The sequence below is a fragment of the Vanellus vanellus genome (assembly GCF_965231255.1).
Source record: "Vanellus vanellus genome assembly, chromosome: 3".
Classification (NCBI taxonomy): Eukaryota; Metazoa; Chordata; class Aves; order Charadriiformes; family Charadriidae; genus Vanellus; species Vanellus vanellus.
The window spans coordinates 31,634,496-31,661,162 of NC_138907.1; the positions used below are offsets into that span (position 1 = coordinate 31,634,496).

The 26,667-nt window shown below is 39.1% G+C and overlaps 1 protein-coding gene across 1 annotated transcript in view; it reads left to right on the forward strand.

The window, feature by feature from the left end:
* PRKCE (protein kinase C epsilon) overlaps positions 1 to 26,667 on the forward strand; it is a gene marked incomplete at its 5' end in the record, with an annotated part of 294,498 nt that overhangs the window by 221,300 nt on the left and 46,531 nt on the right. Inside the window, one exon of the mRNA XM_082480593.1 lies at positions 20,215 to 20,369. Coding sequence (XP_082336719.1) covers positions 20,215 to 20,369 — 155 coding nt within the window. The remainder of the gene's footprint in view (positions 1 to 20,214; positions 20,370 to 26,667) is intronic.

A 26,667-nucleotide genomic window follows, 5' to 3' on the forward strand; every position in this document is an offset into this window, starting at 1 on the left:
ATACCATGCTGAAGTCAGATTTGTAGAAGCTTACTACATCTTGTGACCTCAATTTACTTAAACTTACATGTTTTGTACTCTGGTAAGACATAAATAAACCAGCACTGGAACACTACACAGCAGAGAGCACAGTGCAACTCAGGACACTCCGATGGCCACCCCTTTCCAAAGGATAAGCGCCTTGTCCCTCCATAAGCCAAGATCGCTTTGGCAAAGGTCCAGCAGCTTGTTGTGTTGTGATGGAAAGAAACACTTGGAAGCAACCAGTTCACTCTCCAGGACGTTAAATATTTTTTCAATAAAACAAGACTGCATTTAAGTAAGGTGAAAGGGCTAACTTTTAAGCCTCACCAGGGAAGAAAGTGGTAAGGCTTGCAGTGCAGGCTAACAGAATTTAGCGAATGCGAAGGGCAGAATACTTAAACCAGGTCCGACCTGTCTCACTGTATTTTAACCATCATGTCGTCTAGTTTCTGTAGAATTAAAATCACGTGGAATTTTTTTTCATCATTTAATAACAGTAAGCCTGAATGGCTGTCCTGGCACCTTCCTGGGTTTAGTTTTATTTCCATAGTTATAGTAGAATCTCATGTAACAGCAGACCCAGGGAGGTCCGAGATCCCTGTTATGCTCACTGTGAAGGGGCTGCCTTGAGGCTTTAGAAGGAGTAGTATGAAGTATAACACACTTCTGCAATCACCAGGTGGTGAATGGACCCTTACTGATTGTTGCCAGACTGCCTTTAGGGCTCAGGGGGGAACCTTTGATACTACACTTAGACTCTTTTTCTGGCAGGGTGGATTTAACTGAAGTTTGGTGGCTGGAGTAGAAGGGCATCTGCTTTCAGTTGGCTGTGAAGCATTATATTGTTGACATTGGGTCAAAATTAATTACTTTACATTTCTTCATGGTTTATTGATGTGGAGTTTGCAGAATTTAAAATGTTTAGTAAAAGCAATTGTTTTGTCACTACTGTCTTGGTAGGAGTAAGACTGCTGTCTTATGAGTAAGGATAATATGAGAAGTGCAAAAGCAGCTGATGATTATGCTGGCTCTGATGCCTCAGTAACTTGCACTATAGGGCATTCACCCCAATGCTGCACTGATTTCAAAAACAAAAGGGCGAGAAGGTGTAAGATGAAAAGACGAAAAGGTTCCATAGCAGTAGTAAATTGCTCGTGGTGTTCAAATACTAGCTAAGCAATACATATAAACGGTGCTTTAAATAATACTTAAGTAAAGGAATTATTTCCTGCCTTGGGCAGAGGGACCATCCTCATTCTTATGGTAGCTTTGCTTCAAAGGTGTCTTAAGATTGAACTTGACAGACTGAAGATCTTCCCTTCTGCTGTGCTGTTGAAGTTGAGTTTTAAAATCTCTCCATATTCTGTAGCTTTCCAACACTAGTGCAACATGTAAACCACTGCACATACCCTCTGAAAATGCACATCACTGAGTGCAGTGCTTTGCACTTCATGCTTATAAGAATCTGAATGATTTGACCAGAAAGCACTTTGAAGCTACCAAAGCAATATCATCCTAAAAATGACCTATTAAACACTGATAAAGGTTTGTTTCTAGCAACTTAATTACTTTAGCAGCAGGATAGTAAATGTAGAAAGAGAAAAAGGAGACAGAATGCTAGGAATTTTCTTTCTTGCTCTGGCATCATGGTTTTGGTTTACTTCCTGAAGTACAGCAGCCGAAATAATTTTATCATTTTATTCCTGCTCACTGCAGACATTGAAGCCGACCAAAACATGTTTCTAGGTTAGAATGAAAAACAAAACCAAAAAACAGGCCACCTGATGGGGGAATGGAAACATTTTGTTCCAAGAGGCATTTGAGGTTCAGTGAGTCAATCAAGTTTATATTTTTTTCCAATATACAGTAAATGAATCTAAAAGTCATCCCATGTCACACAAGCAAAATGCATATATTTTGAAAAATAGTTCAGAAACAAAGGTGGTTATGCTTTGTTGTGAAATTGCTTTGTAATATTATAATTTTCAGTTTCAAGTATTCTCTTAGGAGGATAATCTTGTACAACCATAGTGTCCCAATATATCATATGAATCTATGTAAAACTCCCATTGGCATAAATACCTGTACTTTGAAAGACTTTGGGTTTTCTTTGTGTAGTTGTAGGGTTTTTTTAATCTGCAGCTTGAAACCAATCTGTTTGTGTAGGTGTACAACCCTGGCTTTGTTTCCAGTATTTCAGAGTGATCAGAACATATTTACAGGTATAAGACCCAGTAAAAAAATTGGGTCCCGTACAGCAGTTAAATCTTCAAACTGTCCTTTCAGTCACTGGCGGACTCTTTAGATCCATCTGACTGGAGGCTTGGAACATAATGAGCTTTATTCGGAACATGATATTCTAAAGGAGATTACTATTTTTTTAATACCCCACTACATTCTTGAAAGTACAGGCTTTTAATGAAAGCTTGTGATTGATCAATGGAATTTTTTGACTCTGTTTTTACATTTGATCTGCATTGTTGCACATTAGCAGATGTCACAATTCATTGATAGATGCAGAGGAAAAGGCTCTGAAATTCTTTTCCAGAGTTGGAAGACTTGGTACACACAAGTTATGTGACCCCTGTTCATTCTTGTTTTTTTCCCCAACATTTTTGTATAAATACTTTTCATACATTACTGTTAGCTCATGAATCCTGAATTAAAAATTTTTAGAGCCAAATAAGAACTGAAAGCCTGAAATAAGGTAATCTGAAGTCTCTTTTCCAAACTAAAGTGAAACTAAACATGACCTTTATATTTTATGCCATCATTCTTCTTTCAAGCTGCTGCAATCATGATTTTAGTCTTTGTCCTGATAATACTTATATCACCTCCTTCATTGTTCTTTTAAAATAATTGCTATAATAATGCAGTTATTCTTCAGATAAGTTGCCATCTTCCCTAGGATAATGATCTTTAAAAAAATATCCATTTTGTGTATGTCTTTATATGTGTATAGATATCTCGTAAGTTTTTTTGTAGCCTACGAAAATAAGAACTGTCCTATCAGGTAAAATCAGTGGTCTGTCTAATCCATTTTGTTGTTACTGACACTGTGCAATAAAGAGGCTATTAGAGAGGGCATGTAGGTGCCGCTTTCTGTAGTCTGTTCCCTACATACTTCACCAGCATCCAGAAATGTTAAAAGGGACTCCTCTGCCTTATTCCTTTTACTATCTGCTTATGAATCTATTGTCCATGAATGTTTCTAATCCCTATTTGAAGTAGCCAATACAGTCTGCCACCACAGCTACAGCAGCTAATTCCTGAAGTTCACTAATCACTGAGTGAAGAAACACATGGTTTTTTATGCGTTTTACTACTTTCACCAGTGTCCCAGTGCTAGTATTGAAGGACTGGGTGTACAGCAGTTCCACATTCAGTTTATCCACCATCTTCATGATGATGTTAATCTCACTTGTGTTCTTCCTCAGCCCCCAGATTTTAGTCAGTTCTTGTATGGCAGCTGTTTCATCCCTGTGATCATTTCGGTTCCCCTTATCTGTACTCTCTTTATGTCCACTGCATCCTTCTCGAGTTATTTAGGCCAGAACTGCACGTGATGTTCAAGATGTGGGAACACAAAGACTTTACGTAACAGCAGAGTAGTACCCTCAGGTTTTTTCCTGGTGAGCTTCCTGATGTTACCCGTTTTGTTGGCTTTTTTGAGTGCTGCTGCACCTTGAGCCAATGATTCGGAGAACTGTCAACAAAAGCATCAAAATATTCCCCAAAACTTTTAGCTCTTCCAAGTTCAGCATCATGTAGATGTGGTTTCAGATATTTTTCCCCTAGAAAGAAAAAATTTTCACTTTACAGTTATCTATTATGAAACTCATCACCACCTTTTTGCCCACCCAGTTTGAGTGATCCTTTTTGGAGTTCCTTAACCATTAGTACAGCATGTGATTATTTGAAAGAGCTTAGTATGGTCTGCAGATTTGCACATTTCACTGTTCCCTCCCTTCTCCAACCCATTGATAAAGATGTTGAATAAAACTGGGCTCAGAAGTGATCCTTGGTGGGACCCCACCAATGAAGTGACGCTTTTCTGCCAGTAGTAAAATACTGATTCGTTAAGGATCTGTCAGATGAAATAGCTGTACTCCTGTATAAAGTTGTTCTTATACCAATTCCTCTAATCCTAAAAAATTTGCCTCAAGAAAAATCCTCTTCTTTTCCTTGCATTATTCTTGCCTTATTTTCTCTAGACGGGATGCCACACTGACTTGTGCACTCTTCTCTCTTCACCTGCATTTCCTCAGCTACTTCTTGTAGATATTAATATCTCTTTTGCTACCTACAGTCACCTTGTTCAAATGACAAGTGCCACGTGACGCATATTCTTAAAAATAGTCTTTCCTCCAACAGACTTTACTGCGCTATCTGTTGTGCTGGTCAGTGTATGTTGGACTACCTCACAAGCGTTCCTGAGTTTTGGGTTGGACTAGGAATGATGCTATCAGTATTATTTTACAGATGTAGAAATAGAACATAAAAAAAGTCAAAAAGTCATTTAAGTTATTCTTTCTGTTTCCACTGTAGGATCACATACATACACTCACTTAGGGAGTCAGGGAATAGTTGTGCTCACAGGTGGTCTGGGTGAGGTATATCTTTACATTGGTGTTGGCATATGGCACAGCACAAGGGGTAGTGACAGTACAGGGTTTAGACTGAATCATTTACACTGTGCCACTGTCCTGGATGATAATGCCCCATTTTCTATCATTTGTCTTGAGGTCCTTATTCTGGGTAAAAGAGAAGCTGCAATCCTTTGTGCAGTGGACTTTCCACTCTAGAAGTCCTGCACACATGTTCTTGCAAGCGGGAGTTGGTGTGAACTTGAGTTTACAGTAGCCCTTCATTTCTGTAAGATTAATAGATAAAAAGTAGTTTTGAGGGGATTTTAAGTCAAGGATTTACTGAAATTTTGAGCAAAGTATGCTTGTAAACTTCATGAACCATGGCCAGGTCTTAATTTCCGAGGTTAATTCATTCCATCTCTTTGGTAGCGTTATCTGCTCCTGATGGCACCATGTGGCTCAAAATTTTGTGGCAGTAAAATACCAAGAATCTGGTGTAAATTGAATGTTTCCACCCTGTAATTTTTCTGTCTTGTGCTTTGAAGCATGTTACATTTTCTGTTTAACCTGGAATTAAACTTTTCTGACCTGGATCCATTCTGTTATATCTTCAATTATTTTTCCAAAATATCTTTCCTTCTAGATTTACAAAAAAGTGGTACCGCTTAAGCTATTTCAGTAACTGTCAAAATAGGAACTTTACTGTATTCATGCACATATGCATTCCTTTTTCAGTTTATCTTACAGTGCAACACATTCTGCAGATTCCTGATACACGCATCTTTCTTTTTTATGGGCATTCTGCAGAGAAGTAAACTGCCAGGCTATTCTGTAATCATCTTTGATGTTGCAATAAATGCTGTTTTCTTTAAAGTTTTTTAACCTTTAACCAGCTAAAGAACAAATCAAAGAAGCAGATTTCTAGATAATTTAAAAAGACTATAGACACAGTAGATAAGTTGAAGTCTGTTTGCTGTGTATGAAAACACTTTCCCTCCATGGGAAAATAGAAATTTATTGAGCAGCTAGCAGACAAACTTAATTTAGAGACCTCATAAAAAAAACAAATGTATATTGAAAATGTGCGATTATTTCTGCATACAAACATGTATTTACAGGACTAACATTTTAAATTACCTGTGCTTCAGTATGTACTGAAGATGCCCAGTGAATATATGGAACCTGAAGCCTCCATATGTACGCTATTCCAATCAGCAGGTGCAAATCTGATCTCACAAAAGCTTTGCCCAAGTCAGAGGTCACTGACTGTTGGTTGTGTCCTCATGGCATCAGTTAATGTGTGTGTCCCTGCTTGTTGCAACAGGGGAAACTTGCTGATCCAGTTTTAAAACCTACTAACATTTTACTGGGTCTTAGAGTGAGTTCAGCCTTACTCAATCCATAGGAAAGCCTTAATCTGAAACCTGTAAGGCACTTGCTATTTCCATAATAAGCCAAGGCAACTCTCCCTCCACTTTCATTCCCATAAGCAGCTTGTCTAGTGATTAAGTCATGCAGGGAACAACCTGTGCTTCGACCAGGAAGTCTTCCTGTACCTGAAATTCCAGGGGATCACATTGTACCAAACGTTAATTGCCTTTCTTTGGGGTTATAAATATGATGACCATTTATTCGAATGTGCTCATAGATGTATACAATGTGCTCATTGGAAGTAGATATACCCTGTCTGTCAGTGAGAGTACAGGCCAGCCTGGGCACCAGGCACTGCGAGTGACCCAGCGGAGGCCAACCTCACGATGGGCACAGACCCATGGGGTCTGAATGCAATGAGCAGAGCCAGGTGCTGGTAAGGGTGTCCATTGACAGCCCCCAACATGGCAAAGGGATGAACCAGGTCCAGGGTCCATCTGGGAGCCCGGGCCAGGGGTGCACACCTACAGCCCCCGTGCTGAATTGAAACGGAGCTCCTATGGGCAGTGCTGGGGGGTTGTCCTTCCCCAGGGGAGGCTGAGCAGGGACACCGGGGCCTGTAAGTGCCCTCAGGGCCCTGGCTTTCGCTAGCAATTTTGTAAGTGCAAAGAGGGTTAAATACTAGATTTGAGGCTACAGAGAATGACAGTATTCAGCTCAGCAGAAAGTTCTGTATTGAGATAGTCTGTCACGGTCCTCATCTTCTTGTATCAGTTCATGTGGTAGCTCTGTATATATGCTGGCCTCTTACCATTTGCTGAATATGAGAATCTGTGCATATATTAGTTATTTTGAAGTAGACATACTTATTTGAATTTGTATTAATCGTGTTAAATGTTAACTTTTTTAATCTTTATTTATAGTTATAATTCCATTCTCCCTTTTTGTTGTGGGTTTTGTTTCTGCATGAGAGCAAATCAAAGCATGAAACACTGAGTTTGTGGGTAGAATAGTGGTGTGTACAAGAGACACAATATAGAGCATATGAAGGTTAAGCTTCCCTCTCTGGCAGCTGCTCTCTAGCAGAGCAGGTTATCTGGTTTCTGCTTAGCAACAGAGGCTGCACAGGGATTTGCTCAGAACATGTACCCAGGATGGAAGCTCTGCCTGTAAGCCGCTCTTCATACTGACCTCCATCTCCCCATGACAAGGGAATTTTGATGTTGTTGTGTTTCCACAGACAGGTTTCAGGAAAAGCACTGAAAATTGTGAGAAACTATTATATATTATTAGTATCTAATGAAACTGTTATCTTAACTGCTACACAGCCTGGGAGTAAGAACAGTAGTGTAAGAGGAGATGAAGAGAGGGCACAATTTTGTGTTGGGACTTGCACCAGGCACGACGTTAGCAACAGGTCTTTTAGTCTCTCTCTTCCCAATAGCCTGATTCACTGATAATTTTGTGTTGTCCTCTCTGAACGAAGGATACACTTCTCAAAGTGTAGATAAGCATCGCTTCCTTCTGCAGTCAATGTGATGAAGGTTGCTCAATGGGAAATGGGCTGGGCACCTGTAAAAAGGTTGCAATCCCTGAAGCTTAGCAAAGTGAGGTGGTTCCTGAGGCTCTAGCAGCAGCTCCAGCACTCAACAAAGGCTGCAACTTGCTCAGGTTAGGCAGCAGATGCCCTGCAAGCACGTTTCCTAGTGGTGTTTTGACTAGTTGTCTGACTGTTTCTCCCTGTATATCCTAACTGTACCCCTTCCTGGCATGTACTGAGTCCCAGTACAGAGGAGCTCTCAGTCCGTATTGCTAAGCACAGTATCAGTGGAAAGTTGGTCTGTCATTGAGTCTTGTTATGGTATTTTATTGCAACTAATAATAGTATCCATTTGAGCTCAACATATTTTTTTGTATATTTGCAATCTGAAGGACTGAGCTTGAATTTGAGGAAATAAGAAGCATCAGCATGTTAGTGTGCCTGTCACTGTTATGAGTGCTATGAATTAATACCTGTAAGAAAAGAGGGGTCTTGAAGAAAAAGCTGGATATTTCTGAATGGAAACATTTCTTAACTTGCTTTAGAGCAGCAACACATCTATTTTTGCTGTCATAATTATTTTGTTCTGGCTCAGCCAAGTTCCCAAAAACAAAGTCTCTTTGGTAAAGACTGCAAAATAATACTATGCTGTTTTTCTTTCATGTGAGTGGAGACACAGTTACTTATGCTAATATCTTATTTTAAGGAACTTTAAATCCTCAGCAAGGTTTTGTTAGTACAAATGCAACTATTTTTTACTATTCAGAACATCATGTTCAAGTAAACTGTAGACTTTAAGTTATTTCTGGCATCCAGGGCATAGTTTGTGAACTGATATGACACTATCTCATATAAATTTTCCATCTGGATGATCACAGTGCAGTAGAAGTTTCTTGCTGTATTGTCAAGCTAGAACCAACTGTTGTCACTGGCTGACCTTTGTTTTTAAGTACGTGGGAACATTACTGAAACGCTTCACATAATAGAGAAGAGCTGTTTCTCTGGTAGTGAATATCTTTATGTTGCCAAAGACTTCATTCATCTCCTTCTTTTGAATGGAGCTCAGGATTCCCTGTCCTCCCCCACCGCAAGCTTTCAAAAAGTATAAATGAGCCAATTCCTTACCACTTAATCTCACAAAGTGTCCTGTAGGAGTCAGTGGCCTGGTTGAATGAACAAAAGTTAGAAAATCAAGTCCTAAAACAAGGCCAGAGAATGTCCTGTTGTGCTCTGACTCATGTTACATCGCTGAATACAAAATACTGTGTGCTAGTACCTGTGTCAGTGAATAATCTTACGCTTTTTTTTCCTTCGTGCAAAATGATCGAGTAGGTTATAAGAGTGAGGAAGTATGAAGAACGTGCAAAGGAACACTCTGATGGGAACATTAATTATGAATGACTTATTGGTGAATGTAAGGGAGATGGTAGTCAGCTAGAGACTGGATAATTATCAGCTCCAAAGAAAAAGTTTGTACTGAGAAATTGGTAAAAGCCCTCTATTTCATGCTCATACTTTGTTTTCTGAGTTTCATTTGGTGATCCCTCTTCAAAAAAATAAAAATAGCTGTGAGGGAGGTACCAGTCTTTTCACCTACCCTCCTTTTTTACTTATGCAGAAATAACAATTTAAAAGCAGTAAAGAATATCTGGTTGAAAATGTGTCTGTAACACATAGAATGTTATAAATGGAATATCTAGGTAGTATGTATAGAAGCTGGCCCTACTGCAGCACAGTTTTCCAGTGCTCATTCCCACACTACGGGGAAAGAGGTTTGAAAACTTTTGGAGAATTTTGGTTTACTTCTTTCATAATAAATGCACTAATGTTCACGTCAAGTTCCTATTAGCCAAGTTAACTTACAATACAACATAACTTTTTGTACCCTTCTGCATTACCTTCTTTCCTTCTTCAATGTGTACTACTCTCTTCATGGGCAAGTACAATTTTGAGCTGGAAGAAGGTGCAGGTTTTTCCAGTGCCAAATTCTGTAATGCAGGATAACTCTCCTTTCACAGGCTGGTGCAATAGCAAAAATTTGTTGTTGCTTGGGAGCTGATATATGTGACTGGAAATCATATCTCAACAGATTTCTTTGTCTGGGTAGCTTTTATACAAGTAACTCATTGGTAAAGACATTGTAGTTTCCCCCTGGATCACGAATGATGGTTTCATAGATCTGAGAAGACAACTTCTGCCTTTTGGCCAGTTGATTACATCCCTAGAAACAAAAAGCACTGTTGCAATATATCATGACTGTGATACAAAGACTTGCCCACTCAGCTAATTACTTCTAGTAGTTTTTTTGAGCAATAATGGATAATTTCTCAGAAAATCATTGCCAGATGAGTATTTTGTCCCGTCATTTTTGTTATCTTCCTTGACTGGGTTCCTTTTGCTTATGATACAACTGCTGCTGGTCCAACTGGCTGCATTCCCAGAGTGTTCTCTATTAGCTGTGTAGCATCTGATGCGTTTCCCTGTGTGCTCAAAGACATAAACTAGATGCCCTGACAGCATAAGAAAACAGGAATTATAAAGACAAGAAAGGTTCCAGAATCAGCCTAAGGGCTGAGGAGACACCTAGGACCTGTGCCATCTCTGTCTAAGCCCCTTGGTAGAATATAAACAGGTTAAAAGTAGTTCTTAAAAGTTCTGAAGTGCTTTCAAAAACTATATAGTTAGTTCTAATTGGAAGACAGTGTTTATATTTCTACTATAAGAATCAGAACAAAGGAATATTAGTGGCTGCCTGCACATTGTAACATTTTCTGCATAGTGACATTTTGCAGGCTTGATATAATTTTCTGCCATGTGAACCAGTCCATTAAATGAAAGGTCTTTAAAATTATCTCACCAGAACAGTTCTTTTTTCCAAACACCACCAAAAGAAGATGAGATCAAAGAATTTCATAAAAGGCGCTTTTCACAGCTTATCTGTCGTCAAATGAAGGTATTAGGGAAATGGCCTGAGAAGCTTTTCCTACTTGATACCCCTTTTGAAGTGACTAGAACTACAAAACATGCCATTTCTGCAGAGGATTCCAGTTGTGTTTCTCCCTTGTATGAGAGGAAGGGCACAAAGAGCGTATTACACCAGTTGGCACACTTCTGGGGTCCCTGCTCTCGGGGCTTGCTTGGGCTTTCAAGGAGCAGGCAGGGGTCAGGGTTGCCACCCCAGGGAAATGCAGTCCTTCCCTGAGATCACCATGGAGCTCGTGGCTACCAGCCCTGTAGCTTGGGGCAGACTGGAAGATTTGCACCAGCTCTCAGAAAAATCCAGCGACAACAGAACGCTTATCTCTCCAGGATAATTTGGGGTTAAAGATTTCCCTAAAGTTAGAAGTCTCTTTGTTGCAGTTCATTTCTAAGGTTAGGCAGTAGGGGATGGAGCTGATGAAATGGCAATGCATATAATTAGTTCTGCATCTCCATCGCATGCCTTCGGCTAACAAATTCCACATATTACAGCATTAAAAATTTAATCTTGACCTAAACCCCATTTGAGCTCAAGAGTGTCACCACTAAGCCCTGTAGATACTGCGTCAGAACATCAGATACTATATTACAGGTGTCACAGTAAACAGTCACATAGGCAGAAGCCATAATATCCATTAGTGACTGACAAGAACAAAAAACAAAATTATAATTCTTTTTTGAAGTGGGAAGTAACTAAAAAAAAAACGAAAATGTTTGCACTCACATGGTAATATTTAAGGGTCTCATTATGAAATGTTTGTCTATTCAAAAAACTCAACTAGAGCTAGAATTTTATGTCATATTCTCAGTAAATAAAATGACAGCGCTATGGGGAGCAGGCTGACAACTCTCCATCTGCAATTTCTGTGCTACATTGAATTAGTCCAAACTTTATCTTTTTTTTAATAACAGTATTAATGAAATTTTGAACCATGTTTTCTTTTTATGTGCCCTAGTATGAGCCTGATACACCAAATCATCCAGTGCATAGTAAATTTGGTCCAGATAGTAATCTGATAGGATTCATTATCTGAAAAAAGAGTAGGAAGACTGTATTCAAACAATCAGGTGTTTGTAAATTACGCAGGGAAAAGCTCTGTGTAAGGGACATAACTTTCATCTGTTATTCTGATGTGTATATGATTGTTAGTTGCAGATTCTCGGGTATAGATTTTATTCATAACCATGCTTTATCGTATTCCAAAATTTATGGTAAAGATGAAGACCCTGGACATTTCAAAAGTGATGTTAAAGTCAGTGGATTTTGCTGGCCACAGTAATGTGGGATTAGATTCTTTGAATAATTGAAACAATCAACTAAACTTTTCTGGAAGTATTAGTGCTAAGGGGATAACCAGATGGCATATTTTTCCACTGTCTGAATTTGGGACAGGTTGGCTCCTCTTCATTTTGGACAATTTTAGAGTATTATTGGATCTGTCTTTGGAAAAATCATAAAACAAGACTTCTTTCTTGAATGCCAGTCTAGGTAAAACCCAATCATCCCTTGACATTTTTTGAAAAGAACAAGTGATGTCCACGAGGTCCAGGCTAATATTTCCTGCTTTGAATCCTAAGTTGTAATTTCCATAGTTGTGTGACCTACTGCTGGCACATAGTAACTTCCCCACCCCCAGCCAGCCAGTTTATCTCAATGTACATACACTAGCCATATTTTCCTTGTTGAACAGTACTATGGGATGCGTTAGGGGCATGAAAAACGTGTTAAAAACGCCATTCTGTTCCAGTATCAATTGATAATCCACAGGGAGGCAATATAAATCTCCCAAGACAAAAGCGACATACCAGGTCTGCTTTATGAAGATTAGAGATCTCAGAAAAACATCTTGCTTAAAAACCCTTTTCGAGTGCCTTACAGTATAGATGAGTAAATGCTACAATGCAAGTCTTTACAGTAATACAGTGTTAAGGTTTTGAGAACATCTGTACTGATTCTGAAAGCACTGTTTGGAAACTAATTGTATTCAATTTCTAGCTTTTTCTGGCCCTTCGCATGGTATGGTATGATAGGGTAGAGAGGGTTTTTTCAGAATTATTCCAGTGTCTCAAGGAGGGCCAGCTGTTCTTGAAACCATTTTCAAGACTTTAAAAGTGTTTTTTTATGCCACAGACTCTCAATTGACATAATGTCTAGAGTTTCTACGAACAAAATAGAAATATTTTGTGGTCGGTTTTGTAAAACCAAGAAAAATAAAAAAAAAAAACCAGTTATTTGTGTGAGAAGCAAAGGTGGAAAGCACTGAAGTGTTTCTCTGAGGGCAGTATATAACTTCCAGCACAGCTAGGAATTGATAATTTGAGTAAGGTAGGCACAAGAAACAGTGGGAAATTATTCACAGCAGTAGAAAGAGTTTCCAGTTGTATTTTCTTTAAGTACTGAAATAGGCTACCAGCGGAGGTCAAGGAATGATTATCATTGGTGATTTTTAAGAGCTGATTGGGTTAATTTCAGGAACTGATGCAATTTTCTGGCCTGTGAGGCAGAATACGTTCAAGGAATACTGTTCACTCCTGGCTTCTGCTGCTGACCAGTCAATTGAGAAGGGAGCAGAGCGTTTCTGCACGTTTCCGCAGCAGGAGACCCCACTGCGGTGGAGTGCAGACAAACCCACTTGCCCTCCAGCAGACCAGAGTAGCAAAGACTTCTACTTCCTAGGGTGTTGTGGGCCAAACAGAGTCCACTCAGCGGGGCTGTTCAGGTTCGCAGTTAGATCGCTGGCTCACAGTGCCAGGAGACTGTCTTGCAGCACTGAAAAGGTTAGTTCCCCTTGGCTTAGGTACAGCTGATCCTGCCTGTCAGCTGTGGGATAAGCCAGATGACCTTGCAAGACTTCTTTATCCAATTTTGTGTGGTTCTCTGACTCCCTCCGGTCTATGTTTTAACTTTGAGGTCATTATTTCTTTCAAGGGCAAGAAACTGGCTTCAAAACTGAATACTGGGCAAAGCTGAGTAAAACTGAGCAGTAAGTCCCTAGCTATAATAGCATTCACCCGCTTGAGAGAAATTTGAAGTGTCTGGTTGATGAAAAAATCTTTGAATACAAAATCTGAATGCGTGCATTTTTTTGTTAAGTGGAAGATGCAAACATCCCGTGTGAAATTTAAGATAGCAGTTCTTAGGTACAGGGCGTTTATTCCAAGAAATATGGGATTCATAGAAATTGTTCCCTTCTTATTTGGAACCCCATTAAAGCATTGGTACAAAACAGGAAAAAACCCACAATTAGCCCTGAGTATAAACACTGAAATCAGAGACAGATAACATGTCGTGGTGTCCTGTTGAAGATTCCTACTGTAAACTTCAAAAAGGAATCAAATGAACAAGAGAGAGGCTTATGTTGTTTTCTTTAGTGTTGTACCTGATTTTTCCCCTGTTTTTATATTTTCCGCTGCTAATGCTGGGATTGTGGAAGATGAATCTGCCATCCTGGTTAGTCTTCTGCTCAGGGTTTTGAAGGTTTTGCATATAGTTTTGTATACAGTGTGCCTGAGCAGTTTCCATCAGAAGCAGGAAATGTTTATTCAAGTTCTGAGGGGTGGGACAGTTGCTGTAGTTTTAGGTAATTTTAAACAAACTGTTTGAGCATCCTGTTTAAATAGAGTTAAGTAATCACAGTTTTGTACTAGTTGGAAAAGAATTCCATATATGCACGATATGAATAAAATATCATCTTACAGAACATACCAAAGTTGTGATGCATCTGACTTCTTGTGCAATAAAAGTTATATCTTTGACTTTTGTTTTGCAGCAAGTTTAGTGGCTAAACATATTCCATTATGTAACAGTAGGTAACTAGACTATGAACTATTTTGTATTTAAATTTACTTGTATTTAATAAAAATATTAGCTTCGTTGATATTTTCAGTAGTCTCTGGAGAAATCTAATTCAAATATGACTTTCTGAAATTGGGAGGAAAAAGGTATATTCACACAAAGAACTTAGTCTCAGGACCTAGTGAGAATCAGGAAGCATTTATTCACAGCCATTTGTATGAAAACATAAATGAAGGAAAAAATGGTACTTGGAGTAGGCTGGTAAGATTGATCAGTGGTGAATTTTACTTGAGGAGTCCATGTTGATGGCTTTCCTGAATTCTCTGGTTTTAAGTGTTGTCAGAGTTGAAATGGGAGACAAAAAACTGTGGTGAAAAAATTTGTTCTCAGCCTCATAGCATGGATGCCCATCTCAGATTTGAAAGTGGGAGACAGATTGTATGATTTATTTTTGTTTTGTAATATTTTAGTAATGAGGCTGTGCTGAACTGCATATTGGGTCCCGCAACTTGTAGGACTCATTGGAAAGAAAAGTAAAAAGGTTGTACTCTTCAAATTGCGGTGATGATTGTACTTCACCCTATGTCTATCAATGGATTGTGTTTAAGCAGCAACCTAATGTTAGTGAGAATTTAATTGGAAAACAAACAGAGGACAGGCAGGTTAATGACTGATCACAATTTTTAAAAAATCTTTTAAGGGCTACACAATAATTAATGTAAACAATACATCAAAGTCTTTTCATGTGTAAACTTTCATACAGGGTTTACGTAGAAGCTTGTTCCTCAACAATGGTATTATTCCACATCTAAACAAGTAATAGACTGTATAGTGTCGTCTGTTAAATCAAAACTGATTGGCAAGATTATCTAGTCTTACTAGTAGGAAGGTCTTAGTCATTAATCACACCTCCACAAAAAGGAGTTGGATTGAGTCTTATGTCCTGAGGGTTTATTACTATTGATATTTCTGGAATTACCACCCTTTTCCCAATTAAAAACTTATCTGTTATTCCAAAAGAAACAAAAGGTAGAAGTTCTATCCAATGGAACTCATAACATCTAAAACCAAGCAAATATAAACTGCTAGGAAGTGCACATCATATATCGGCTGATGTTAACAAAACATATATAAATAAAACTAAAAATCAGAGAATGGTTCTGAAGAGGGAAGGTTATGGTAGTAATCAGAATAAGGAGTAAAGGATTAGTTAGAAGGATTTACTGTAGAGCTAAAGGGTGGCTATTTTGGATGTCAAGGAGGATGAAAAATGAAATGAGGGCACAATTAAAGGAGTGACGTGAGAGAGAAGATGAAACAAGATTTCTAGTTTAAGTGACAGGTGTACTTTTCCAGATAGTGATAGGGACAGAAACTAGAAGAGAGGTTGCTTTTAGAGTCCAGTTTTGAAAACATAAAGCGTGCAAGAAAGTATCTCAATTAAGAACATCAAGATATGAGACTAGAATAATAGAGATGTTAAGACAGGCAGTTATGCATTCCAATATAGCAGTTAAAGCCACAGTCAGAAAATACTATGGAAATAGAGAGTGAACTTGAACTTTTTTTGTCTTGACTTCTAACCTATTTATTTCATGTCTATTTTGCTTTTTAAATCTCTTACCCGTGCTCTCTGCTCTGTTTTAATTTCCATTTATTATTTAAAGTATTCTCATTCAACCATACCTTTTGAGAAATTCAAGGAAAAGCAGGTATGATCAAGGGCTAAAATAAAACCTCTAAAAGAATCTAATTGCTTCAGAAACATATTATCTTACTTTGCAGTACATTTTTTGCTTTAGAGATGCCAAGAGAGGATTAATCTATAATGTCTTTGTTTGTGACTTTGCCTTTTATTTCAGTTTGTATAATTAAAGAGTTCCCAGGACTGCTTTACATTTATTCTGTTCATCAAAACATACTTCTCAAATGTTATGAAAACGGAGTCCAAAAGTAATGCGGTCCAAACCAAACCCATTCAGTTTTCTCTTGGAACACAATCAATGATAAAGTCATACCTTGTATCTCTTTTTTAACTGAGTAAACAGTGTGTTGTCCCTTAATGCATAATTCTTTAGGGTGTTCACTTTATGTTCTCCTACTTCAGTATTTGAATATATCCTGGTGATACATGTAGCGAGATGCATGTAATCAGGCATAATACAGTTATTTCACAATTACTGTTTGAGGATTAAATCCTCTCTGCATTGAAGTCACAGAGGGTCACTCAGCATGTGTACTTACGTTATGATAGAAAGGAAATAGAGTGTTAGAAACCTATATTTTGATCATTAACTTTTGATGAAAGATAGGGGAAAGAAGTAGCAAAATCAAAATAGTGTCTCTGTTGTTGAGGTTATGGGAATCAGGAGAGATATGGACTTCTCAGTCTCAGCTCATATGCATAAAATATTCTCTCATCTCTTGCATCCTGTTTTCATGTAAGTTTGAGTCCCACCTGATCGTATCATTGTGCTGGCCAAAAAAAGACCAGAGAGTGGGTTTAAGAAAGCGGTTCTCATAGGGAATGAGTACATTCCATCAAAAAAGATGGTACTTTCTTATGTTGAAACTCTGGCTTGCTGCACCTTTCCCAAACTCACTGTAAGCAGAGAACAAAACTTTCAAAGGATTTTTTTTCTGTCAATTCTCATTAGAAAGCTGAAATAAGCACTCAGGAAAGATGGAAAAGTAACTAGAAATACCAGTGTGTGGCAGAAAAATGCAACAGCAGAGCAATTTCAATCACTGAGCTGTTAATTCTGGTTTTAGTAGGTATACTTTTGAAGAGGTGGTCAACCAAGCTGCAGAATCTGCCAGAAATGCCCCTTCACATTGAGAATAGGATGTGCCTAATAAGAGATGTGAAAGAGGATAGGAAAGTTAGCGCTCTCCAGCTTTGGGAATGGAGCTGCTGCTAAAGCTTTTGTTCAGACTAATGACAAGATATTCTGCTAAACAATCCAGGTTCAATTTTCAGTTGGCTAAACTGGAAATGTCCTACAAAGGACTGCACCAAAATAAAAGAACTTGAAGTTTGAACTAAACACTATTTCTGATATTTAGAATTGGCAATTAGGCATTTGGTGAATGTTGCAAAAAAAACATGGGTTCTGTTTGGATCAAACAAAGAGTATTTAATATAAAAATGGTACAATGTATATCCTGATATGTTAGGAGATGGCCATGATCTAAACAGTTGTGTAAACCAGCCTTTGGGGGGGTGGGGTGGGGGGTGTACCATCACTGGCAGTTGGAAGCGTGGTGGTATCACCTCAGCTCAGTGGCAAGTTGAGGATCGCCATTTGGGAGTCACAGTTGTAAGACACAGCACAATTACTTCGCACCGGCATTGTTTTGTACTTGTGATACAGGTGCAGAAAAAAGGTAGCAATGTTGGGAGTGAGTGTGGCGGCTCAGGGGAATGTGCATTGCAGCTTCCTTTTTCCTTTTCCTGGTTGTGCCCACTCTCGTTCAGATTGTTGACTTTGGAAAGTTTGGAATAGCAATGTAAGAAGTTTCAACTTCAGCAAGTATTGGGAGAAGTTTTAGCCAAATATTAGACAGATGCTCCACAGTCTGCAGTCCAAATGGGGTTTCTACTTGAAACACTGAACTATATCCATGTGAGATGATCTAAGGCAACATGTTGCGAAGGGACACTCTTACTGAAACTAATCTTCAGAGATACTCTGTTTGTAGTGCAGTGATAAGGAGCCTAATGAAGGACAATGCCTGCATCGTCATCTTAGGGATGTTGTATCCTCTTATGTTACATTACAGTACCAATATAGCTATGCTTTTGACTGACTTTATCACAAAACTGACTGCATTTGGTGTTATCCTTAAGCTCTAGCTTATGAAATCATAAGACCATCTGAGAGTTATCGGATTTTCTTGCAAATGGGGTGGGATGTAATTCTCATGGGTTCCGGAGAGAAATCAGAGAGACAGCACAAGGACCTATATTTTTGCTTAAAACAAGCAAAGAAGGTGATATTTAAAGCCTGCACTAATGTCAAGAGATCTGCACTATGATTTTGAATGTTTCTTATCAGCAGCACTAAGCGTTGCAAAAAGAACAAAGGCAAGGCTCTAAAGCTGTGCTCTTCTGAGTGTATGATACAGCCAGAAGCTCTGATGCTATTCTTCAGTAGGTTTTTCTTACTAGGGAATGGTAAGAAAATACATTGAAAAATGTACCAAAGTTGTTAGCAATGTTTTACCAAGAGTGCCAGTCCACCTGGATCCTGAATTTGATCCAGTCTGGCAGTTTCTGTGTTCCCAAGATACGGGAGGAAAGGCACAAGGGTTTTGTCTGCATCCTCTTTCTGTAATCAGCAAAAAGTCAGCCAAACACTTCTAGCCTCGTCCAGGAAACATCCCTGATAAGTATAACATTTAGGCACTTAATGAGCAGGATTAATGCACATGCTTAAGTTTGAGGATATTTTTAAGTGCTACGCTTTGAATCTGAGCCGTAGAATAGATGATTAAAGGCAATCAGCAAACATTTATGAATTTCTGGACTCATATGTATAAACTATGTAATCTGCAGGCTTGGATTCACTTGTGGGAGGTTAATTAACTTCCATCTTCTGTTGATTTTGTTCATCCAAAACAATGCTGTATCTTGTCTCCTTTTCTTCAGCCCAGCACACCAGACACCACGAGCTAGAGCCAAACTGCACTGTTAGAGAAGGGCTCCCTTTGGTGAAGTCTCATGCATACACAGCTGTGTATCGTGTGACCGGAGAACAAAATGTTTGTGTCACATGAGCCAATGCAGAGCGAGGACTATATGCTCAGATCCGTTCTCCATGTCACATGGCAATTACCTGCACCTCTGCCTAAACTCTTGTGTGTGTAGATGTAGATATTTTACAGTAAGAAAATAAAGAATGTGGAAGTAGGCTTACAAACCAAGGGTGAATGAGCAAAGAGTTGATGATTTAGGGGTCTTAGTACTGATTAGGGAAAACTATGAAAATTTATAAGAAACATTCACAAAAAATAGGATTTAAGTTATATCAAGTGGCTGTGTGTCATTTCTTTGCTTATGCCTTTATCAGCATTGTCAGTTTAGATCATAAATGTTTCAAGATGCCAAGCACACATTTAGTTTACTGTTGTTCTCACTTCTGACTATTTCACCGAGTGCTTAACTTATGGATTATTTTTTTTCTGAAACACGCCAAAATGGGGTGATTGCCTGAGAATCTCAGTTGCTATTCTCAAGTAAAGTTCGTTTCTAGTTCTCCATCATGGAATAAGTCTTGAAAACTTGAACTTTGAAGTGATAAGCATCAGAAGAAAATAAAAATAACTTAATATGTATTTCAATAATGTAATTATATTTCATTGTCTTATAGGAGTTTAAGGCAATTCAAAAAGTCACATGTAAGTGTTTGAGATTGTCAGCACTGGTTTCTATAGCTTAACAATTCTAATTCATTTTTACATAATTTGGGAAAGATACTTTGCAGACAAAGTAGCTGGTAAGAAATAAGAGATGACTTAAGGAGCCTGGTATTTGCCTAGCAGCCCTTCCGTAGGTGACAGAATTGACTTTATCTCTTCTTTGTTACGGCTAAATTTTAAAAGAAATCGCATCATTTAAGTATCTCCATTATATAAAATTGATTATTGTATTTGATGCGTGGAGATTTGTGTGTGTTGCTTATTACTACATTTTTACTCTATGCCCTTTTTCTCATTGCTCACTTTGAGACTCTTGTCTCGTTTTCTTTAGGTTTGGGGGATTTTGGTTGTCAGCTTTTCTTTTTTTCAGAATTGTAGCGTTTGTTTCTTGTATTTCTTGACGCAAATGCTGCAGTTGCCTAAAGTGTGGCTTCAAGCAGTCCTTTGTGTGACTAAAAGAAATTAGCTAAATAGCACTGTTTAATTAATTTCAGGACCGCCTCTTTTTCGTCATGGAATATGTAAATGGAGGAGACCTAATGTTTCAAATCCAGCGCTCACGCAAATTTGACGAACCTCGATCCCGCTTTTATGCAGCAGAGGTCACATCAGCACTCATGTTTCTTCACCAACATGGCGTCATCTACAGGTACTTTTTTTTGATCAAAAGTAAAGTATTCTTGAGGCTTGGGGCTGGTTTTGGCTGAAATCCTCTGTCTCTTAGCAACCAGATTTAGATTAGTTGTTTGTTCCAATTTGCTTACACAGAACTTTTTTTGGCTGTTTATTATTGAGAATGTTAACATTTGAATAGCCTCTGCAGCAGTCGCCAGCTGTGTGTGCCAGTTTTGTATTATAGTCCAAATAAAGCGGTTTTGAAAAAGCTTGGCACAGTGCGACCCAGAGGTGACCTTTCTGCAGATCGGCGCAATCTCTTCACTTTCCTCCCTGTGCCATAGATTTCCTCTGGGTTTCTAACTCCCTGCCACTTCCTGAGTTTGTTTGTCCTACTTGTCTCCACTCTGATACAATCGAGATGGTCGTTTGCAATGCTTTGCTTATGCCCCTTCCTCTTCACTGTTTGGGTGAAGGCTTAGTCACCAGCAGGATGCGGCTCTTTGCAGACAATTTTGATTTGCTTGCAATTGCCCTGCGTCTATTTGAACCTCCGCCCCACCGCCCCCAGATCTCTAACCTTCAGCACCCAGGCACGCGCATGAAAAAAGTGCATATTGTTGCGCCACGGTGAAGAATGCGTTTAGGGATAGGCTTTTATTATTAAAAGTAAGGAATCACTTTGAAAATTTTCACCGTGATGTCCATGCGTTTATTTGTTTGTAACAGCCTGCCATTGCGTGCAATAAATTTGGGCTTTCACAAGCAGAGTGCTTCACAGGTTTTGTGGTACAGGTCTGTCCTGTCTCCTAAAAATTCTGGGTTCTGTGGATCTAACTGAGTTTTGATGTTCTCTTGATATTCTCACCCTCTTTCAGGTCATCAGTTTTGATTTGGGGTAGTCATCTCAGGGCCAGGCAGTCTCAGATTTCTTGAGCAGAAGCATCAGGAGGAGGATGTGGAATTTGTCACATCCTTGGATTCGTATTAAGTCTGCTCTCAAGAGTACTAGAAATTGAAAGAAGTAAATTTTAAATGTTTAGTAATCAGGACCGAATGGTAACTTCCGTCAGAGGCTGTTGGCTTTCCCACCAATGGGGATTCAAAGGGAAACTTCTCAGAGAAGGAGTCTTCTTTCCAGATACATCACAAACAGCAGGACGTTGCATCTTCTGAGGAAAATAAATCTCTGTGAAAGTGGTCTTTCAGTCAAAAATCCAGGTTGCTATAGAAAACTTTTTTGCTAGCTGCAGCTCTTAATCTTTATCTTTTATTAACACTGGTATGATGTTTGCATACTGGGTTGGACTTTCAGCCCTACCACTTTGCATAGGTTTGTTTTCAGGTGCTGAAGATCCAACATATTTCTTAACCTTTGCTGCCTGTGTCACATTTCCTATTTGCTGCATTTATTTCCAAAGCTCTGTGTTCGTACACTTAGGTGGTACAACATGGCAACCTTGGAATTTATAAGTATCCATCATGAGGGAAACAAACAAGATTGGTACTTTAAAAAGTGAAGGATTTTGAGGATTTGTCTCCATAAAAAGACTTGAGCTAATTTCCTCTTCCTGAAAACTGCAGTTTAGACACTTTGTAATTAGCAGTCAGTTTAGTGATTTCTGTGAACCAGACAGAAGAATTGGTGAAGTTACCTTCCCCCTTCTTTGCATGAGTGTGCATTCATTCTCCCTCTTCCCTCCCTGCTCCCATCCTTCGATACACATCCTCTTCTCTCTTCTCGCTTTCTCTTTTCTCCCTCTCTTCCCTTGTTTTATATGTAGCTTCTGCTGTATGTTGGCTCCTAGCTGCATTGAATTGCTTGTGTGCCTGTGTTCTTTCTATGATTTTTTTATTGTCAAAATGCTCTGATCCCTGGAGAAATGTTATTTTGATGAGACAATGCTTTGTAAATTAAACTTTGCAAGCTATTGCAACTCTCAATTTCTGATTCAGAAACTAGGCTGACGTGTCTTTGGCATGCTATGGTAAAACACTAAAATTGTAAATGGCATGTTATATTTAGTGTATTATCAGGAAAGGCAAAAGAAGAGAAACAACATGAGCTGTAGGATGAAAGCAGAAACTAAAAAAAGCAATGGGAAGAACATTAGGAACAGATTTAGTCGTACACTGCTCTGACACAGGCTTTTGGATCTGGACATAGTTATGTCCATAAGAATAACTCATTTTGCCAATGAGGGGATACTAGGAGCTTTAACAATTCATAAAACGTATATCCCAGTTACTCTATAAAATATAAGTAGAAGGAAGAAGTTAGAGATTATCTTAAAGGAATTTATTGTAAGAAAATGTCACAATTCATTCATAGTGTGCCAGGCCCTGGGAGAATGCATTTGTTGATGTCAAATGTATGTTAGAATAGTTGTCTTGCAAAGAACAGTTTCAGCCTGATTATTCTGTACCTCACTGCATCATTTATTGCAACGTTAAAAATGCATTGGGGTCAAGTCACTCCTTTACATCTCCTAAGCTCTTATTAGCTGGCAAACAAGGAAAGGAAAGGCGGGGAAAAAAAAAAAACAACAACAAAAAACAAACAAAAAAACAAACAACCCAAAACCAAAGAAAAAAAGAAAAGAAAACCTATGCTCCTAAGTAACTACCAAGTAACTACCAGTCATAACTGCCTAACATGCCTTCAGATATTTTAATAAAGAATACTTGTCTTCTGTGTAATTATATCTCTAGAAAAAACATTGCGGTGTGAAATTAATGGTTATTCTCCAAAGTGGGGAATGCTGCTTGTGTGGGCAATACTTCAAGGAAAGTGGGTAATATATAAATAAACCAAGATGTTTGATGGAAATGCAGGTTTCAAAATAGCTGCTATACCTTCTGATCTTTTTTCAGCCATGTATGTGGAAGTATTTGTTTGGAGCTAAACGTGGTTATATTTTTGGAAGTAAATAACTAGCTTTAGCTCATGCTTTGGCTTGTTGGTTAGAGTTTTAGAAAGTGCTATGATGATACTAAATGATCACCTTTTATAATAACTAGTTTATCCTCATTTCCCCTGAAGTTCAAAGAGAAAGCTGGCTCCCTGTTTGGCAGTAGAAATTATTCTGTAAGTTCACATCTTTGCAACTGGCCCAACAGTTGTTCCCAGACTTGTCCAATTATCTGTATGCTTACTGGAATTACGTTACCTTTCCTTTGTTTATTGAGTTTATATTGTAAATAAAGATGAACCTCACAGTTTTTACATATAAAGATGCTGCTGTTACTAAATGCATCTTGTATGATACGTAAACTTTAGGATAATTTTCAGTGTGGCATTTTTAAGGATATAATGTTACTGTTCTGTCAAAACCACTTCAACAACTTAATGAAAATATTTGCATTATCCCTGCCACCTTCCCTATCCTCTGGCATTCAGCTATTCAGGCACATGTCAAGCTGGGGCCTGATAATACAAGTAGAGTCAATCAGACACCAGAGACGTTTCAATCACGGTTTCTGGCAATCGTTGTTGTTTGTGTTATGCAATTGCACCACTTTGAAAAAATGTATCCAAGCTTCAGGAATTAAGGACTAGATTATGAATCTCATTTTGCCTGTGAGCTGCACTGGACTTTGAACTCAATGATGAAAGTTTGTGGACTATGTTTAGTGTCACCTGTCCCTGCAGTCTGGTATATTTAAAGTCATTGTCAGCTTAATATATCTTCTCGTATAGGGAAGATGCAACAAACTGGGTGTTAAGAAACTGCCAGTTCTGTGCTCCCCTCTTGTACTGACTTTCAACATCCCTGTGCACTTTCCGCAGATGTATGTAATGTTACATGTTCTTGATTCATCTGCAGTTGTTGTGGTGAGGACAGGAATTACCTGGGCGGGTGTCTCCGGCTCTCCTTGTAGGAGTTCAAGTGAGGTGACACAAGTGGCCCGCTCTGACCTGAAATACATACAAAGAACTGTTGTGTCCTCAGGCAGGGACATCAGCACTAGAATGGGGAACCACTTCGTTAACATAAATGCCAATGTCCCCAGTTCGTATTTGATTTAGGGAATAACTGTGTGAACTGCAAACCTTGGTTCAGTGAAGACCTGAAGGGCCAGTAGTTGCATGATCTCTGGCACGCTCCAGGACCATTCCAGTAATTAAATGAGGTGCTCTTTCTGAAATACAAAAGAAGGAAACTGAATGTACACAATTTCGGTTTACCTGAGAGGATGAAAAATATATTTACTGGGAAATTAGTGTCACCTTCTTTAAGTTAACTCACTCTTTTGGTTTCAAATGTAAGGTCTGTGAGATGTTGCCTTCAAATCCTGCAGCACCTGGTCACAGGGCAGTCCTCATTCGTAACTATGGGTTATCGTGTTCCTCGGCAATATGAAGTAATAATCCAGCCTGTAACTTGCTGCAGCTTTCTGAGGCTCTGTGCACTCTGTAATTAGTATGTTGGTCGTGATGAAGGATATATTAACACTGAATTGAGGAGAATGCGAATATAAATATGCTGATGCCAATCCTTGAATACCTCCAGGCTTTTTTGTTACACAAGTACCCTAAGAACTTGTTTGAACACTAACTGAATTTTTCTTTGGATGATCAGTTTTCCTGGCGTTCCCGTTTATCAGGGTAACACGCACCAGTGTTTCAGAAAGAAGAACTGCCGAAAATTAAGAACACTTTCATTATTATGTTTTTATGTGAAATAAGAATATTTAGAAAGTCTGACTTCACTGGCGGTTGTATGATTCAGTGCACCCTTGGCAGAGTAACAAGGAGTTATATTTACACCGATGAAAATGTTGCATGGTCAGTGGTTAATGTTAAAAGTCATCATTCTCCCAAGTTACCTTACTGTGTTATTTCTGAGTGGCAGCAGCCAAATAAAATTCCCCTCCTCCCCTTTTTGGTGGGCTTTTTAAAATACAAAACTAGACACGGAGCATTTTGGTCTAAATTTGTTTTTGAAGTACGTAAAGACCATATTATTGCAACTAAACAGGTAAAGGTTAAAATCCTGCATGAGTCACAGTCCGTGAAGGAGGGCAAGAAAGACCTTGTAACCTCAGACAGCATATTCAGACCTAAGCACGGGAATATCCTGAACTCAAGCCCTTCCCCGTATAAACTGCCTGTTGCAGGAGTCTGCTACAGAGAAGTTGCAGTTTGCTTCTGGCGCAAGTGAGCAACAAACTATTTCCATCACCTTCAGTAAAAGCAGAAAGCAAGGAGTCAACTGTGCTGCTGCGTGTGTGTCTGAGTCCTCGTGTCTCCAGGGGCTGCTGCCCAGGCCATGCAACCTGACCAGTGCTCCTGGACAGGTTTGTGCCCTGGGCTCCATCCGTGCTCTGCTCTGCTTGGTCTAGTTTCGGAAACTGAGCGTGAGCTACAACGGGATTTTCGTTGGTGGCCTCCTGCCCTCTTTGCACTTTTTCTCACTGGATCTAGGCAGGCCAGCAGTTGTGAAACGCATAAATAAGCAGGATATCTTCCCCGCAGGAAAAGGCAGTGGGCTGGGGTGGAGAGGAGCGGGGCTGAGGGAGATGAGAAGCAGGAAGAAGGGTTGGTTCCCAGGCTTCTGGCATTCGGACCGAGGGAGTCCACCCTGCCATCTGCCCAGCTTATGTATTGTGCTAAAGGCTGCTGTCGTATAGGAGAGCCTTTGACAAGGTTTCCAGCTGTGGAAGGATGAGTAAAGGCTGTGGGAATAGGATATGAACCACGCGGTCTTGCCAACAGTAGAATGCTTTCTGTATTTCTCCTGGGTTTGGAATATAAGAAAGTCCTCGGCTGGCTCTCGTGTGGGAGTTGGGTGTGCAGAGGAGCAGTGCCGGGCAGTTAATATTTAGAAGGATAGAGCAGCACCATTGACCTCATTTGGGGAATGGCAAGGTACTTCCAGGGGGAGTTCCCGGTAGCGAGGTCAGCATTGTTTTTTTGCTTCGTGTTTATTTGGTGCAAGATTTTCTTGTTTAATGACCGTTTGTATAGTGCTGTATTGTGTAAATAAAGCTATGACCTTTACCTTCTGATAACAGTATAGGAGTGAGTTAATGTTAAATGAGAGAGGGCAGGGAGTGGGAATCTGCCAGGGTTAATGCCAAGTTTACATTCCTGTGAGGGCAGCCATGTTCCGGTACACTCAGTAGAAAGGGCGAGAGCGCTTCTCAACAGATAATAGCAGTGAAATCTTACAGGGCTTATTTGTATTTATTTCTGGTTGAATGTCAGTGATTTTTAGATGATTGATGTTTGTGCTTTTTTATTTTATAACAGGAAGAAATGTGTGTTATCTTTCTGCATTCGATAAGATTTTAACTGAGAGAAACAGACGCAAAATAAAAATCCACTT